The sequence below is a fragment of the Apostichopus japonicus genome, chromosome 9, assembly GCF_037975245.1.
Source record: "Apostichopus japonicus isolate 1M-3 chromosome 9, ASM3797524v1, whole genome shotgun sequence".
Lineage (NCBI taxonomy): Eukaryota > Metazoa > Echinodermata > Holothuroidea > Aspidochirotida > Stichopodidae > Apostichopus > Apostichopus japonicus.
In genome coordinates, this window is record NC_092569.1 from 23145416 (window position 1) to 23164490 (window position 19075).

The following is a 19075-nucleotide window of genomic DNA, read 5'->3' on the forward strand; positions in this document are numbered from 1 at the left end:
GTCCTAGATTGGCTTCCCAAAAACCTCAACCTTTTCTCTACAGTTAAGGTTTAATCTGAATACAGAAATATTTAATTAAAGTAATTTAAATCATATTCATTTCAACCACGGCTATATAGCTTTACGTTATGGACTTAACCGAAAATCACAGTTGTGTTTTCCGAAAGAGATCACGAGGGAAAGAATCATATCAAGATGGCTGACTCATAGTTTGTACTGCACTATTTAAGTAGTCTCAATATCCGTGTCCAAAAAGGTTTGACTTCCTTGTTCTTCTGTCTACCGACGCGGGTAAGAGGCAAACTTTAGCGTAAAGTAAGAGCTATAAACTATCATTTTACTACAATGCATTTTCCAAATAAGTTAACAATGTTCTGTATTTTCTACCGTACATTCTAAATTACTCGATGCAAGGTACGTTATGTCATCGACAGAGGTGAAAGTCATTATCAACTTGAATTCAGAGAAGGGCGAGTCACCAGAAAATATTTCACTCTTTCGTCAAAATGATCAGCAAGTTTTATTCAATGTTTCAAGTTTTATTTTTTCTTTGGACAACTAGCTGCCTCGTTTGTCGTGAATCGGTAAGTTCTAGTACTTTTATATATTTTTAAATCTTCGGTCATATGCCGTAGTATAGGTATTCCAATGTACTTGCTCGGTAACAGAAATTTTCAGTAAAGTTATGATTGTTCAAAAGATGGTATAAGATATTGGAAATGGAGACATCATAATTCCTCAAATTACAGATTACAATTTTCATCTCTGTATAGAAACAAAAATGATGGTCTGTATCAAAAGTGCGTGGAAAAAATTCAGCAAAGTAATAATAAATGCAAAATATATGTCAGTGATTAGAGTTAACTCAGATCGGGTATACCTTATTCAAATTAAATTAAGTACTTTCAAGTTATTTTTAACTCCCCACAAAAGGTTTTTGAACTTGAACCCAAAGAAAATCTATTAAATCTTTAACAGCACTCCTTTTCGACTATATTTTAACAAATCAAGATTTCAAAAAAAAAAAGATATTCAAAAATCATTATTTATTATATTGTTTGCAAAGATATTTGAAATTAGATTTAAATTAGATTAAATCTCATGCTTTCAAGTTCCTATGTTTTACATTTATCCCAGAAATTAAAAGCGTAAACTTTTAGACGTTCTGCAATGTATTGAAGAAGCCACTATTCTTTATGTAAAATAAAGGTGTTAGATGAAAGATCGAATAATAAGGATGGGTTGTTTTTCAAATAAGAAAATTTATTTTAATATTAATAGTAACTTATTAACGCTCTAGAAACATTTAAGACATAAACTTGGAGTGAAACATTCAAAGTTCTTTTAATATTATAAGTATAAAAGTTGTATACAATAAGATGCTCTTGTTGTTTTATTAATTCATAAATAACTTAACCTGTAAATGGTAACGCTCCCTCACAGGTACAACTTCGGAACTTTAAATGATATCAGACATAATGCAGACTGTCATAAATGCAAGTTTAACCTAAAATATTATATCAAATTACGATATTTTTAATTATATTAATAGAAACGTTATAGCTACGATTTACATGCCCATATTTTGAATATCTCGCTTCAGTTTCTTAACTTTATTATAATTAACGAGAAAAAAAATGTTTTTAATTAAAATATTAAGACTTCAAGTTTTCATCCGTCGACTACAATTCACATTGAAACTTATTATTTACTATAATGCTACCAATTTTGTATTCCGAAGTTAAATTATAAGATTTTCTTTAGTGAACAGTAATCTATCAATTAAGCAATGGAAAATATAACAAAGTTAAATTTTATTTGAGTAACCAATTTAGCGTAAACTTTATCTGATTTACCGAGGATAAAGAAAATTAAAGTTAATGCCAGACGTAACAATTTTTGGACTGGCAGTTGTGTCCAATTCGCCAAGTTTAAATGAGTGAAGGAAAATATACATGATATATGTATCATATGAATATACAAAGTTCTTTTCGCAAAGTGTATGATAAAACTTCAAGCAACTTTATTAATAATTCTTAAGATTTGCAGATTCTGTCGAGTATATGTAGTTTACCCATATATACATTTTTATATCCTTTAAAAATTGCGAAAAATAGCAAATCAGTCATATTGCACTTCGATTTGGCGAGAGAATGAGTCAATTAAATTTGACCTTCTAAACTTCAAAAGCCATTGGCATTCATTCTTATCAACTGCTCCTTCATTGAATGTCTTAATCAGGCTTAGAAAAGCTAAGGATGACAAAGGCAAAAAGGAAATAAAACATGTTCTGAATTTAAAATAAAAGAATAGACCAGCATACGTAAAATGTATCTCGTCGTAATATGATCAATTAAATCATATTTTGTGTTATAGCTTCAAGAAAGTAGAATATTCTATAAAAACTCAAACAAAACAAATTGTAAAAACCGAAATCAATGTTTTGTAAAAAGGACCCTTTCTTTGTCACTTAAAGGTAAAGGATCGGTGACTAATTTTTTTTTATTAAAACATCTTTGGCCACCAATAATATGTCAAACATAAAACAGTCTCGTCAATATGATTTTTTTTTTTGAGGAAATAATCAATTCCTACTTAGTCTTGGTAATGAGACGAAACCAAACGAAACTTAGTCTTGGTAACGAGACGGACGAAAAGTGTACTGTCAAATTAATTACTAAAAGTAAAGCGTTCAACTATATACTTGTAAGATAAAGTATTCCGCAACGTAATATGCAACAATGTTGATGTAGGCCTATACTTATTCATATTTGTTCTTACTTTCATTTATCTACAAAAGTATGTAATTTGTGGTTATGTTCGCGTATTGTTCCACAATTTCCCACCATGAAAAAAAAAAGTTTTTTATTTACAAACAAAATTCACGAGATCCTATTTAAATGAGTCGGTTAAATTTCACCTTCTTAACTTCAAAAGCCATTGACATTCATTCTTATCAACTGCTCCTTCATTGAATGTCTTAATCAGGCTTAGAAAAGCTAAGGATAACAAAGGCAAAAAGTAAATAAAACATGTTCTGAATTTAAAATAAAATAATAGACCAGCATACGTAAAATGTATCTCGTCGTAATATGATCAATTAAATCATATCATATCAAATCATATTTGTGTTATAGCTTCAGGAAAGTAGAATCTTCTATAAAAACTCAAACAAAACAAATTGTAAAAATCGAAATGAATATTTTGTAAAAAGGACCCTTTCTTTGTCACTTAAAGTTAAAGGATCGGTGACTAAATTTTTTTTATTAAAACATTTTTGGCCACCAATAATATGTCATCATAAAACAGTCTCGTCAATAAGAGTTTTTTTTAAGGAAATAATCAATTCCTTCTTAGTCTTGGTAATGAGACGAAACCAAACGAAACTTAGTCTTGGTAACGAGACGGACGAAAAGTGAACTGTCAAATTAATTACTAAAAGTAAAGCGTTCAACTATATACTTGTAAGATAAAGTATCCCCCAAAGTAATATGCAACAATGTTGATGTAGGCCTATACTTATTCATATTTGTTCTTACTTTCATTTATCTACAAAAGTATGTGATTTGTGGTTATGTTCGCGTATTGTTCCACAATTTCCCACCATGAAAAAAAATGTTTTTTATTTACAAACAAAATTCACGAGATCCTATTTAAATGCGTCGATTAAATTTCACCTTCTTAACTTCAAAAGCCATTGACATTCATTCTTATCAACTGCTCCTTCATTAAATGTCTTAATCAGGCTTAGAAAAGCTAAGGATGACAAGGGCAAAAAGTAAATAAAACATGTTCTTCAATTTAAAATAAAAGAATAGACCAGCATACGTAAAATGTATCTCGTCGTAATATGATCAATTAAATCATATTTTGTGTGTAGCTTCAAGAAAGTAGAATATTCTATAAAAACTCAAACAGAACAAATTGTAAAAATCGAAATCAATGTTTTGTAAAAAGGACCCTTTCTTTGTCACTTAAAGTTAAAGGATCGGTGACTAATTTTTTTTTGTATTAAAACATTTTTGGCCACCAATAATTTGTCAGACATAAAACAGTCTCGTCAATATGAGTTTTTTTTTAGGGAAATAATCAATTCCTACTTATTCTTGGTAATGCTCGGTATCGCCTCATAACGTTATAACGTCATTATATTTTCAACTTTTAAGTTCCTGTGATACTCGCTTCACCAGTGCAAAGCTATGTCAATCGTAGGTAAGCTGCGAATTGCGACCTTCGTTTCAGGACAAAACAAAATTAAGAAACGGATGAAAAGTGTACGGTCAAATTAATTACTAAGAGTAAAGCGTTCAACTATATACTTGTAAGATAAAGCATTCCGCAACGTAATATGCAACAATGTTGATGTAGGCCTATACTTATAAATATTTGTTCTTACTTTCATTTATCTACAAAGGTATGTGATTTGTGGTTATGTTCGCGTATTCCACACAATTTCCTACCATAAAAAAAAATGTTTTTTATTTACAAACAAAATTCACGAGATCCTAAGTAAATGTGAAACATTGAATTGTACTATAAAAACAAAGAAAACACATATTTTGTTAATTCTGTTAATTCCAATGAAATTTGAAAATCATTATTTGTCTGATACTTTTATGAGTATTGATCATACATCATACAAAGTAATATGATTCGCGATCAATATTATTCTTGATTCAACAGATCGTAACCCATTCCAGCAAATGTCTTATACAAATGTTAAGACCTTATTCATTGCGGTTTTGAACAATATTAGTTCCGAGAGCTTTTCTCGACTACTCACTTAGATTAAAAGATCCATTTGGAGGATACATTTGGAAAGACCTTACATCGAACTAAATAGGCTGATATTTTTTTAAATATTCGAAAATTCAACATTTGTTGATTTGATCTTCTTTTTCTTGATGTCAGACTCTTGATAATTAAGATCACATCGACGAGATGTTTGTAATTTAACACTGACAGTATATTGCTGAACATTGATACTTAATATATTGACGATACGTTTGTACCTAGAGGCTACCTCTGTGTATTATTGTTACGTTAGCTTGGCGATAATATTAGTTATTGGTATACATTTCTTAACCGAGTATGTCATAGTAACTTTAAAAAGGCACCTGACTTTACCTAAATTTGAATACAACTAACAGTTACACCAATCCCATACTCGTAGATACATAAATTTTACGTCTTTTTTATTGTTTATAACAACACAAAATAAAGTGTTACTTAGAAAGAAAACAAAAACCGTAAGATAACAAAAATGGAGGAAGTTTTAATGCCACAACTTGTTGTCAGCCAGCAGAAGATTTTGCATTTTTCATAAACTATCTAGTCATTAAAATTTTCCTCTGAATTTTAATACACCGTTTTCGTTTGTAAAAAAAAAGGAATTTCCTTCTTAAAATAAACTGAAATTCCGGAGCAATGTCTGTTTTTTTTTAATGAAAAATACAATAGTAACAATTCATTTAAAGGGAATGCCACGTATAGGATTTTCTAAAAAATATGTCGTAATTTATTTATCCTGTATCATTAGCTAACAAATTTATACTTTAATTTGCTATTTCTGGTTCCGTTGTCACTTAAAAAAAAAGGGTTGATATGTCTTTACAACATTACCTGAAACTAGATGCGCATTGTTCAATCTTTCTCACTTTAGTGATTTCGTTATGTTTAACAAAGCTGGTACGAAAATGTTAAATCGTCCCACTCCCTTACACCTCCCCAGCCAAAAAATAATAATATAGTTTAGTTTTCAAAGGCAACATAAAAACCTTATAAGAAATTTTCAGGATTTAATTCAGTAAGGTATAATTATATTGTTTCCTGGTAGATATAAAGCTCTTACAGCATGTAAACGAAATAAGTGCATTTTCGCTTTAACTGTCTCATCAATTTCTTTCTCTTCAGTGTAAAATTTCAAATGCAAAGATTGAGATTGATCTCTGTTTAGAAAGAACGAAAATGCCTATATCAATTATTTTTTTGTCAACCAGGAAGGTTTAAGATTGGGGAATGCAAGTTAGAATTGTAGAAGGAAGAGTTACTGTTGTAAAAACGTAAACACAACAGAGTACAATCATTTTCATCTGCTAGTCTAGTCTACACATTTAATTTGCATCTTAATTCATTATCATTCGAGCGTTGTCTAATGAGCCCTCGAAGGATTTATGAGTACTGATTATTTATAGTGGAACTAGGCTGTTTATCTGAATTCTGTTTAGTGTTAACCTATACCATGTCTCTTTTAACGGTACATTACAAATATCTGTATTAACACTTCTAATAGATTCAAACACTCCATGCCTTGGCGATACATGTTTTCATCCTCCCACTCCCGTTGTTTGAGAGAGGAATGTGTGAGCTTGTTAGCTTAATGTTTGAAATGGACAACTCAAGTAAAGATAAAAGCGAGTCGAGTAATTTGTGTTCATCATCGGTCCCCCTCTCTGCCCTCTCATTTCAATTGGAATACATTTTTCTTTCTAATTTTAAATGAACCAATTTCAATAATTTCAATTTCAATAGCAATATTGTTGCACCCATAGAGTAACTGACATCTTCGCTATCCCCAAATCTATCCAATCGGCAATCACTACTTGTTTTTTTAGTTGATGTATTCAAGTAGGCCCAGTAAGTATTTCCAGTAATACTTCTCAACGTAAATGGGACACATATTTCACATTTACTCCGTAATATAATGAAAACCTGTTTTCAAAAAAGTTTGAAATCTTTTTTTCAGAGCTTGATATCCAGAGGTCACTGATTCGAATCATGTTCTATCCAAAAGCTTCTTTGCTCTATTCCATTGTTTAAAACAACAAAGTCACTTTCCTGTTATTCATTTACATATATATATATCTTTTTTCTTCGGTTAGAGTGCCCAACAGACAAGTGATGGATCTACTAATGGAAAGATATTAGGTGAGTGATGCTTACCCCTCTTGATTCCAAATATGTAATTTAAATATAGTAAACCCTTGTTACATTATATTTATCATGTAAACAACACATGCATTAGGGCGTGATTTTTTTTCTTTTTTTGGGGGGGGGGGTGGTTCGCCTGAAGTATTAGTGGACGAGAATGGAAGAGGAGGTAAGGTGTTTTGGAGCATTTAAATATAAATCTATCTTAATTTAACAGTTAAACAAAACAGTCGATATAACTCATGTTAGATTTGTATGTATTGTGTAAAGTACGCAGTGTTAGGTTGTGCTGTTAGAGTAACTTTTTTCTGCAAAACTACAAGTGTGAGACCTTTCGGATAGTTGAAATTAAGAACGTGTTGTATGCAATATATGTAAACCAATATCAAAAATGCAAAGTAAAAAAATAATGTAGACAATTTTTTATTTATTTCTTTGCTTTTTAGGTTCATCATCATTTTTCTTCTATCAACAATCGACTTATCCGAGAGATTGCAGAGAAGTTCAGGAGCAATGTTCATCCTATAACTCTTCCGGTGTCTTCATGATCAAACCAGATGGTTATCCGGATCCATTTGAGGTTTACTGTGATAACACTGACAGTTCCGGTGGATGGACGGTATGTCTTTGGTTTCTTGATCTTCTATCAACAATTGTCAGACTGAAACAATCATGTTCACAGCAGCTGGAAGAGTATTAACGATGTTACTAACATAGGCGTTGGAGGCGGGGGGGGGGGGGCTGGGGTGGCTGCAGCCCCACAACCAATTTTTTTGTGAAACTTCGGGCAATATGCTGAGAATTTTTCGGGCACCAACTGAAAGAAGAAAACATTGCAGTGTGTTTTTCAATATTTTTGGTGAAAATTCGGGCTATATGCTGAGAATTTTTCGGGCACCTACTGAAAAAAGAATAATTTGCAATGTGTTTTTCATTTTTTGGGGGTTAAAAAATTCGGGCAATATGCTGAGAATTTTTCGGGCACCAACTGAAAGAAGAAAAATTGCAGTGTGTTTTTCATTTTTTTGGGGGTGAAAATTCGGGCAATATGCTGAGAATTTTTCGGGCACCTACTGAAAAAGAATAATTTGCAATGTGTTTTTCATTTTTTGGGGGGTGAAAATTCGGGCAATATGCTGAGAATTTTTCGGGCACCTACTGAAAAAGAATAATTTGCAATGTGTTTTTCATTTTTTGGGGGGTGAAAATTCGGGCAATATGCTGAGAATTTTTCGGGCATCTACTGAAAAAAGAATAATTTGCAATGTGTTTTTCATTTTTTGGGGGGTGAAAATTCGGGCAATATGCTGAGAATTTTTCGGGCATCTACTGAAAAAAGAATAATTTGCAATGTGTTTTTCAATGGTTAAACTGATATTATTATTATCGTTATTATTGAAACGACTTCCCCAATAATTCTAACCAATATGGAAGGGTAATAACACGGAATATATAACCAAAATTGTTCGCGCTCTCCGCGCGCGTTCAACATCTTAATGTGCATGTCAAATAGGCTTTCATCGGTTATCGGCATGTGATGTAAAACCGATGAATGCCTATATGATAGCACATTAACATGTTGAACGCGCGCGGAGCGAACAAAAAATTTAGGTTCTATTTTTCGGGCAAGTCGTTACAGCCCCCCCCCCCCCCCATCAAATTAGGCTCCTACGCCTATGGTTACTAATATCGGTAACAATGTTATATATGTTTAAGTTACATTGTGCTATTCATTTATTTTTTAATTACCTAAAGACAGAGACGGCTGTGCTGGATGCCAAATATTACGCATTGAATGAAAGATCAGTAACTCTCAAATCATTTCGGTAACGACTCTCTCCATAGGTAATACAAAGGCGTTTCGACGGGTCCATCGATTTCAGGCGCGACTGGGACAGCTACAAGTCTGGCTTCGGGTTTCTCTCTCATGATTTCTGGCTCGGCAACGAGAAGTTGTCTTTCTTGACCAACCAGAAGAAATACCAACTGTTGATTGAGATAACCACATCAAGCGGTTACTTAATTCGGGTTTCTTACGATCATTTCCGTATAAGTGACGCCTTTAGTCACTTCAAGCTGGTCAACCTCGGAAACTATTCTGGAGAGAATACTGGTGAGTTATCACGGAAAAAATAGATATAAACGCAATATTATACCCACATTTCTTAAAAGGCTTTAATATATGTGAAGATTACTTGTTTCGTGACGTCGTCAAACATTTCATTAGATGACAGATATGCAGGGTCATCAGGGGAGATTCACTGACAAGCCTCTCTGGCCCATTTGGTACCTCCATCTATGGTCAACCATCGCTTTGATAAAAGAATACATCTGAACTTTATTTATCAAACACTTCATTCACTTCATTAGGTAACATATATTCCGAGTAACATTAATGTAATAATAATTCAAATTAATTTTATCTTACAGATGCCATAACATTCACTTCATTGACACCAGCAAAAGATTGTCAGGAAATTTATGATGATGGTTCTAGAAACAACGGTATATACAGCATCAAACCAACCGGATGGACCGGGCCAGCATTTGAGGTCTACTGTAACATGACTGACGGAGGAGGATGGACGGTAAGTGCTATAGCCTACGATAAGCACGGAGATTACATTATGAACTATATAGTTCATTAGTAGATCTTGCACTGGAATACATTTTTCTCTAATGTAAGACTTACCTTAATCGTAACCATTCTTTTCACCGATCTATGTCTTTTATTGGATTTTCGTCATTTTCTTTGTCATTGTTCTTAATGATATTCGTTTTATATACAAGAACATTTTACATTGTACCACAGTCTATTGACATTTATGCTTGTTGCGAATATCATATTTTTTATTCCTTACCTCCATGATTGAGGAAGTTTGGTTTGTTCTACCTTTGAACTCATTAATTTGCCAGATGAATAGTTTTTACGTATCAAATAACCTTAAGAGGGTAGTTCATTTTGAGAATATGACATTTCAAATTTCACACCCGGGAGGCCACAAATATTATTCACGTTTGTGTTATTAACTACTTTTATCATTTTCAAATCTTTAAGGTGTTCCAGCGACGTGTCGATGGTAGTCAGGACTTCTACCTTGGATGGAACAGCTACAAGCAAGGATTTGGAAATTTAAATATTAATTTTTGGCTCGGAAATGATCAACTTTATTACTTGACCAACCAAAAGAGATATGAAATCAGAATCGACTTAGTGAACAGATACGGAGCTCCATACTACGCCAAGTTTGACTTTTTTAGGACAAACGACGAAAGCGATAACTATCGGTTATCCGGTCTTGGGACCTACAGTGGAACAGCAGGTTTGTAGCCTACACATACCCTTTAATACTAAATATGATATTTTAGCCTTACTAGATAGTGAGACAACATATGGCAAACTGTTAACACCAACAAGTTATCTTTTGTTCGATACTACCCCTCTCTAGAAATATATATTACTTCAGTTAAGTATAGTACATATTGACAAAACCTTAAGGATGAAGAAATAGATAACAAGGTAAGTAGGCTAAGCAAATGAAAGATATATTATATTTGTAATTAATAGCATGAGAATGGAAATTGTATCAAAATAGGAAACTACCTACAGTTGTCTGTTATAGTTTACCATTTCCACAATCCTGTCAACATTGTTAAATCCCTTCAAAATTGCACCGGCTGGAACTAATTATAAGCATCGTTGAACCATTAGTAAGAATCAACGACTAACTGATAAATACAGGCAGGAAGAAAATTATGTCTGTATCACCTATTAGAAAAAGGAAAAAGTCAGTCCAAAGAGGGAACAATACACACATTTAAAATTAAAATTCATAGTATTCAAGTTATCAATCTACAGACGAGTATTAGTTGTCTTCCTTCGTCTATAAAAGTAGTAAATAACTGACTGACATGAAATGATCTACATATCCTTACATTTGTTAATTTCCCTGTGACGAATTCTGCGAGTGGGAGAGGGAGCTTTGAACGGTTACTTCTATTGCACGAAACTTTTTTTTTTAACCCAAGTGAATGAAATAAGTAGATAAGATCACAATGCATACATGCAATTACACCTCTCATACATTGGTTTACAATAACAAACCACGAACGAATGTAGACACCGATACTATTGTGATTACTTAATAGTGCAATAACACAACAAGCAAATCTTACTCTGGAAAAAATATATGAGCGTTCTGTAAATAGTTTATTTAGTAGGTTTAAACAAAATGACGATTTTCGCATTTGTGATCAGCTAGATATATATTTGACGGCTACATAATAATGTCTCTTAGTGATAATCACTGGAATGTAATGATCTAGTATGGTGTGCAATAAAAGAGAGAATTATGGTCATGTGTGTACATCTGACTACTATAAAATAGTTATCAACAACTAATACGGTTTATTATATTGTCAATAACACTACGACCCGATAATAGCTATTAACGAAAGAAAAAGCACTGCAAGATCTTGTTTACCCTAACATTATATTTATAAGTCTGCATATTGGATTTGAAGTTAAAATAATTAAGCAACCAATCTGAGTATATGTTAGTGCGATGCAATTACAACAAATGAATTAAACAAGGTTTAGCATGTATCAGACGTACAACAGTTATATTGATGATTGATATTGACGGTGTGTCTTTGTATTTGATTCATTCTACCAGGAGATGGCCTTAGTTATCACCGGAACCAGCAGTTTACAACAAAGGACCGAGACAACGATGCTTATAGTAATTATAACTGTGCAATTAGTTATTATTATAATTACTATCATGGTGCATGGTGGTACAATAATTGCCTTCATTCTAACCTGAATGGTATCTATGCCGCATATTATTTCATGTGGGATAACCTCCCCGGAAGTAATTATCATGTCAAATTTACAGAGATGAAGATCCGCCCTATCTAGAGATTGAAGCAGATGTAAGAAAAAAACTATTACGTCGCTGATCAACAACAAAATACTCAAGAGATTCATTTTAAGAAGAATTGAATGTTTTTATTTGAAAATAAAAAAGGACTACTTGTCCAATTTGTAATAGCACTACTCGCATTTTTTTCCAAGTTATCTAATTTATCTAATCTATTTTCCCGTTAAACTTACTATTGAATATAATGAAATAAAAAGGAGTTTGACACGATTTGTGCAATATTGCAAATGAAATAGATTAAATGAAAACGAAAAATGCTACTACACAGTAGTGTGCCCATAGGGGCAAGTGTCCCCCCCCCCCCCCACCCAACCCCTACTCCACATATTTAAAAAAAAAAAACACAGGGAAGTCCAAAAAAGATAAGGAACTTTATATTATATTATATTATATTGACAGGATAAGCTAATTGTTTTTACAGTTAGGATAAAAATGGAAATCATGGAGCACGCCTCCCATTGGTTGTCGAATAGGCTATTCTTCTTAAATTGTAAAACAATTTATACAAAATGAGAAATCCACCCTGATATTAAACAAGACTTCCTTAATGGAAACAGAACACACCTTCGTAGTAATGCTCCCCTTCAGGCTCGGACCCAGTATGTTGTTAGTATTTACCACACCCCTCCCGCACCACTTTCAAACTCAGACAAACTTTCAGAATGAGTGGTCGTAGTGACTAGACCTAATTATAGGTATAATTTAAAGTCTAAATATAACTCGGAATGCACCACTTGACGTCTATAAGGTTTAATTTTGTCTTCCTTCGGGAAAACCCCCACGCTACCTACATGGTGGTCGGTCAAGCAGATAAACTCTGTGGTGTTAAATAATTTGCACCAGCAAACAGCTTCTGGGAATCAACAGGAAACGTATAACTCTAGAAGGGACGGTTTACGAACGCCGTTTTATGAATCTATTTCCCGTTATTTATGTACGTGTTTTCTCTCTTCAGTGGTGGCGCCAAGGGAGGAGGGACTCCCCTCAAATCAACATGTTACCCCAGTCCCCCCCTCCACCTCCCGCTCGCCCCTCTAAAAGAAATCGACACATTCTCTTTGACGTCCAAAAAATATTATTTTTGGGTAGTAGTAGGCTAACAAAACGCTATAAATTCCTGGGCTTCGCTCCCTGGATACCCATAGGCTCAATTCATTTGGAACGTCTAAAAGGTTTTTCTGTGCTTACGTTAAACAGCTACAAGAGAGATGTCTAAGAGCACTGCAGCTTCCGGGCTTAGATACCTCCCACAGAAATTAAAATTCATCTTATTGATATGTGCGTTTGTTCTTTAATTCGCTAAGAGAGAACAAGATATATCTCCAACTCCAACTATTTCCGGTTCTTCGAACTTTATAAACGTGCGCTTTTGCACTTCCAAAATGTTTTCCTCTCCCTAAATTGTTTGCTCGTCCCTCACTCACCCATCCCCAAGTAAAACCCCCTCCCACATCAACCCCAAATAGGCCGACACCGTCTCTAACGTTGAAAGAAAACAATTCAAAGTGTCCTTTCAAATATTTGACAAATTCCTTCTTGCTTTCCATTTCATTAAATATTAAGGGTATCTATCAATTGTCTTTAAAATTGCCATGCTACTCTCGATCCTTCACTTGATTCCCGATACAAAATAGTTTCATCACTGATTTCTAATTTACTGTAAAATATTGTGTAGGTGAATGTCTTAACCCGACTGCAACCGACCACAACTTCTCTCGCGTGACTGCCCATAAGTGTGACAAATTCAATTGAATCTTTAAGATGACGTCATCGGCTTGTTCTTTTCGAACGCCGAGTTTTATCGAATTAGAACCAGTTTGGTTGTGTGTTTTTTCGGTTATTGAGATTTATCATTGTTTAAATAGAAGGATTAAACTGAAGTGTAAAGGAGAGAAACACACACACGAGACTGAAACAAGTGAACTTAACGAATCAAAGGCACGTGTTAATGATAATAAAAAGAATTCTCAGCAATGATGAGAGTGCCAAACTACCGACTGTCTGGACCTGGGACTTACAGTAGAGCAATAGGTGGGTATTATAATAAATATAAATGATTTAGCTGCTTCTGCGTTGCAAAAATATTTTCTTTCCTTAATAAACTTAAGGCTAGGCTACACTATCGGATTTCAACATCTAGCAAATATATATGATATGCATATCTCACACTTAGCTTATCGAGATATCGAGAGATTTATGTAGCAAGCTGTTTGATATATAAAATTTGTAGCAGTATTATTTCTTTAGCATTTATAACTTAAAATGTCAGCAAAATAAAATAGAAAGACAAAATAATAACAAGCTAGACTAACAGTTATTTTGGTGAATAACAGTAATCCGGTCATATGTGGATCCAAGCAAGAAAGAGGACTGTTATTTCTAAAGTTATTAACCAAATTCATGGATTGAAACTTAATAAACAATATCTCTTCTTTGTTACTTGATATACCTAAAGGAAAGGTTGGGATACTATAATGATTTGATTTAAATAAAAAATAAAATAAAATAATGAACTGGTTTTGAACTTTGTTTTCATATATTAACAGTAAACAATGGTTCATAATAGCATTGAAAGGAAATACATGGGTAGTGGAAACTGCATCATTATAATTCGCAGGAAAATATAACAAAAGGTTACTTCCTTAACACCGACAAACAAGAATTTAAAAAAAATCCGAACGTACAACTTTTACATTAATAAATTACAGACACATTAGTAAAGATAACACATTGTGATTCTCTGGACCTATTGTACCGCGGATAAATTGGTAGTAAAAATCATCCAAACCACCGATGAATGCTCAACAGTATGGATTTGCGCTATTGCATGTATATACCCAATGCACAGTAACGCCATATTGTATTTAACTGTAATCGTATCAAACGGTTAATTGAATTTATACTTATAAAATTATATAAAGCTAAGAGAAATAAACTTCCCGGCATGCATTTGATACATCCGACAGTAAACAATTGCCGTTTTGTTACCATGTAAAAAGATGATCATTTCTTACCAATGTAGTTTGTTGACAAATATAACAAAAACTATAAACAACTGCAATAATTATTTCATAACTATATGCGACACGCTTCTGAAATTGTACTAAATAATGAGGCAAGTAAAATTACGGTAAATTACCTGTTAGCTCAATTCTTAGTAGTAATTATTATTGTATGGATACTGATACCAGTTCAGGATATGCAGATATCACCAAACTGAAGATCAAAACCAAAAATGGTGAATATGAATAAGTAAAGTAGAAATTCTACAAACCAAAATAATTATTCAGTTTTATTCTCGTAAGAAAGTAAGCCATACTTCTGCGAAGTTCTGCCCGTATCTCTCCCTATGAATTCCTTCGTCAGCTGGTATACACACAACCGTAAGTACATTGCACCGAATAACATATATGTATCCATATACCACGTGTTACGATGTTTATAATAATAACTGTGCTTTTTGTTTTCAAGGTGGTACGAATTGGTTACTATTCTAACCACCACCGTCAGTTTAGAAAGTGATTCTAGCATCTATTGTTATGATATCCCAGGATCGAATTATAAAATCAAATATACTGAAATGAAGAATCGTCAAGTTAAACCTGAGCAAGGGATAGCACCACCGCAAAGGTTGTAGAAGTAGCCACAAAGTATGACATTTCCTTCTCATTACATTTTATTTTATGTATTTATGAAGATTTGTATGTTTGTTGGATACTAATGAATCTTATTGGATATTACATATTTCATTACTTATATGATTACTTTACGTGAAAACTTCAGACGCATATTGACCACCAATATGACATTCCAGAATACATTCTTTCTCCTTTCTTCAAGCGACAATTATTTTACTTCTTAAAGCAAGTAAAATATAACACGTGATAAACAATAACAAGGGTTGGTTCTTTATTTGTGGTCACCTCCATAACGCTTAAATCTAAAGGGCAGAACCGCATCAAAGCAAAAATTGCATAAATAACAGCAGTCAATGTAAGCGATAGTAATATACTATTAACTCCTACTGAAGACATATCTATTAGTTCTTACAACTGACCAGTTCTGAATTGGCTGGAGCGCTTCAGTAACAAACGCTGTTATAACTCACGAGTAAAATCACATGAAAACATATGCAGGCAGTTAACGTAAATTAGAGAAGCATGTTGCTGCCACAACATATTTGAAATGATGAAAAACATTGCGAAATTACGTAAAACACTTTCTCGAAATAACATAAAGATGTTTGTTTCGTGGCAGCATTGCGCTTCATAAATTAAACGCTATTATAATTTTAAAATTAACATAAACCAATACTGAGGGCACAACTTTTTATTGAATAACATTGATAAACACGTAATAAAACATCATTTAGCCATCATAGGTGCGCTGTTTGCAGTGGGTTACTATGAAACACGGTTGCAAATCGTACTAGCTTAACAAGATTTTGACAGCACAGAGCGTTTTGCTTTATTTTAATATTCAATATAAGAAGTATTTTCTTTTTTCTCTGCTTCATATGTTGTTTGAAATCAATGTAATCTGTCTTTTCTTTTTAGTTTCATACGTTTAAAATGATAAAGAAGAAGAAGACAATATATCATAGCACACGGGGAATCAGCAAGACAATGAAATATCTCAGGAATTTATTGGTCACTAATTGTGTGTATCATAGCTCCGAACCTTTGAGGTACGTTTGAGTCGTATAGGAAGAATGTCGGTTTATTGGTTTAACACGATTGTCACACCTCACTTACGTCCTGAACTTACAGTTTTCCTTAACTGCTTGTCTAAACTCTTGAACCACAGCAGACGATACACACATAACACAGTTACTACTGTAAATCTTAAAGTTTTGTGACTAGGTAAAAACTGGATCGTGCTTTAAATCGGTAGCATGTGCTATTATGATTACAGTAAGAACTGAGGAAATGTGTAATATAAACAAATCCAGTTGTTGGCATTTGTTAGGATTACACATATCCTCAGTTATTACTGTAAATCTACTAGCACATATTACCGATTATCAGCACAATCCAGTACTTACTGTGGTACAAAACGTTAAGATTTACAGTAGTTAATGTAATCTCTGTGTGAATCAGCTGACCACAGCCTCCAATTTAATTCTGAAAAGGTTAAAGCGAAATTGAATACAAGACCGCGAACTTATTGTTTGTCTTATAACGCAAGGAATTTTAAGCTGAATTAATTTCTGCGATCAAATATAAATCAGTTTCTTGTCGAAATTTAGACAACCAAAGTCGACATGTTCTCACTAAAATTCGTCCTTAAATAACATATCACACTTGAATTCACCTTTGCGTTCGTCCTAAATTACCATAATTGAAATAAGGACCGACTATTTTCTTTGATTAGTCTTGTTTTTCTCGCTACGAGATCCCATGTAACATGATATGGGAAGCAGTAATTTCCATTTTTGGTTTACAGTCAACCAATCCGTGCATGTGGTAATGTTTTGTAACGAATAAAGACAGGGGCGTCAGTGCCAATTGAAAAGTGTTGAGGCGGTACATAAACGATTGTACACGGATAAAACTGGGAGCCGAAGTCTTCCAATTTGTTTGGTTACTGCATTTTTATTAAAAGTCAGACCTGGCAAGTAATTAGACATATCTTAGGAAAGACTTATCTATTTAATATCCGTGTGAAACTTAGGGCCTGTATCATGATTGATAAAATCGAATCCTGAACCCAAACGGAAACCTTTTTCAAATTTTGCACACAAATAAAATAATCTTGTTTCACAAATGTCTACAATATGAACACATAAGGTATCAAAAGCACAGTAAAAAAAAAATCACCATTGAGTATCTAGGCACATTCACTTTATCGGAAATACAAAATAAAGATACTTTTGGACCCAAAACAGGGTAGAATCTATAGGGGTACTTGAGTGATATCAAGAACAATTATGTCTCGTCTAAATGTTACATATTGCTGCTTTTGATGTGGATATATACAAGGGCCTTTTACGAAATTGTTAGTGGGTGGGCCACCTCCCGAACTGGACCATTATGACACTATCGAAACGTAGCGCCAGCATCGGTTGGAGCGTAGCTCAGCAAGTTTTTAAAAAAAAAAAAAGTTTTTTAAGAAAAATGCCTTCTCCAGATTGCCGAAAATGGTACATTGCGAGCCCTGTAAGTTGCTGTAAGAACATTTTAATTAGGAAGTGGAACTCTCAAGGGCAAATCTGCCCCCCCCCCCCCTACGACCCTGTACTTGACGTTAGTAAACTTAACACAAATTAAGCATTTTGTGAACATATGTACATAACTAGTAAACTAAAACTTGAGGTATGTTGATTAACATATTTATTTATATCAACAACATTACTAGCAGCTTAGGACCCAGTTTTAGCACCATATTTAGAATGCTTCAAAAATCCTATGAAATATATAGTTATTTCAAGAACACTTAAAACTAGCATGAGTGGCATTGCTAACCAAACTGAACGCACAATATAATTTACAGGTAGTGTTATATTACTTATACGAAATAATGAAGCATACTTCAAAATGTGAAAAATAATATACTGGAAAGGAGATTAGTGAATGCTGTTGGCTTTCATTATCTGCTGGCTCATTATATAGCCACAGAGTTATATGGGCGCTGTTCCTCATTAAATTTACGCTTCAAGTGAAATCTGTTATTCTTACGTATCCCATGATTTAAAAACTTCAGCCAAGACAAGGTAAACAGAGTCAACCCTCTTTTGCACCCAAGTATTTAAGACATGGTAGACTGTATCCAATAGAAAGGACACCACAACCGGAGCAGATTAGAATTTGTCCTATTGACGTCAATTAAAGATCATTTCGATTCATAGAGAATACATAGATTCGTCGATAACATGATTGGTTCCTAAATAGTTTAATAAAGACACCTTAGTATTCAATACAAGGACAATTCATTAGCGTGAATATGATTTTTTTTATGATTTTATCTTTCAATTTGTTAGTATCACGTCCAAATCCGTGTCCACGCTTTGAGACTTCCTTGTTCTGTTATCTACGGACGCTGTTAAGTAGCAGTTTTAATGGAAGTCTTCCGTATGATATAAGTATTTATCACGTAATGAAATTAACCAATCAATTTAGTGAATGATTAGTAGTACCGAAGATGGAAACAATGTTTTACTGTACATTGTAAATTCCCCGAGGCAGTATCTGTAGTTACCCGTT

General features: G+C 33.4%; 1 protein-coding gene across 1 annotated transcript; it reads left to right on the top strand.

Annotated features, from left to right (window-relative positions):
• Positions 1–491: 491 nt before the first annotated feature.
• On the top strand, positions 492–11851 carry LOC139973947 (techylectin-5B-like). Its single transcript, XM_071980839.1, has 7 exons — positions 492–584; positions 6882–6927; positions 7377–7549; positions 8776–9043; positions 9361–9518; positions 9989–10253; positions 11607–11851. The coding sequence occupies exons 1-7, from the start codon at positions 507–509 to the stop codon at positions 11849–11851; spliced, it is 1233 nt and encodes a 410-aa protein (XP_071836940.1). The 5' UTR covers positions 492–506.
• The last annotated feature ends 7224 nt before the right edge of the window (positions 11852–19075 follow it).

What these genes read in the sequence shown, in the direction of transcription:
- LOC139973947 (XM_071980839.1), top strand. Translation starts at nt 507, where the DNA reads ATGATCAGCAAGTTTTATTCAATGTTTCAAGTTTTATTTTTTCTTTGG. An exon ending in TACTAATGGAAAGATATTAG is followed by an intron (nt 6,928 to 7,376) that starts GTGAGTGATGCT and finishes TTTGCTTTTTAG; the next exon opens with GTTCATCATCATTTTTCTTC. An exon ending in CTGACGGAGGAGGATGGACG is followed by an intron (nt 9,519 to 9,988) that starts GTAAGTGCTATA and finishes CAAATCTTTAAG; the next exon opens with GTGTTCCAGCGACGTGTCGA.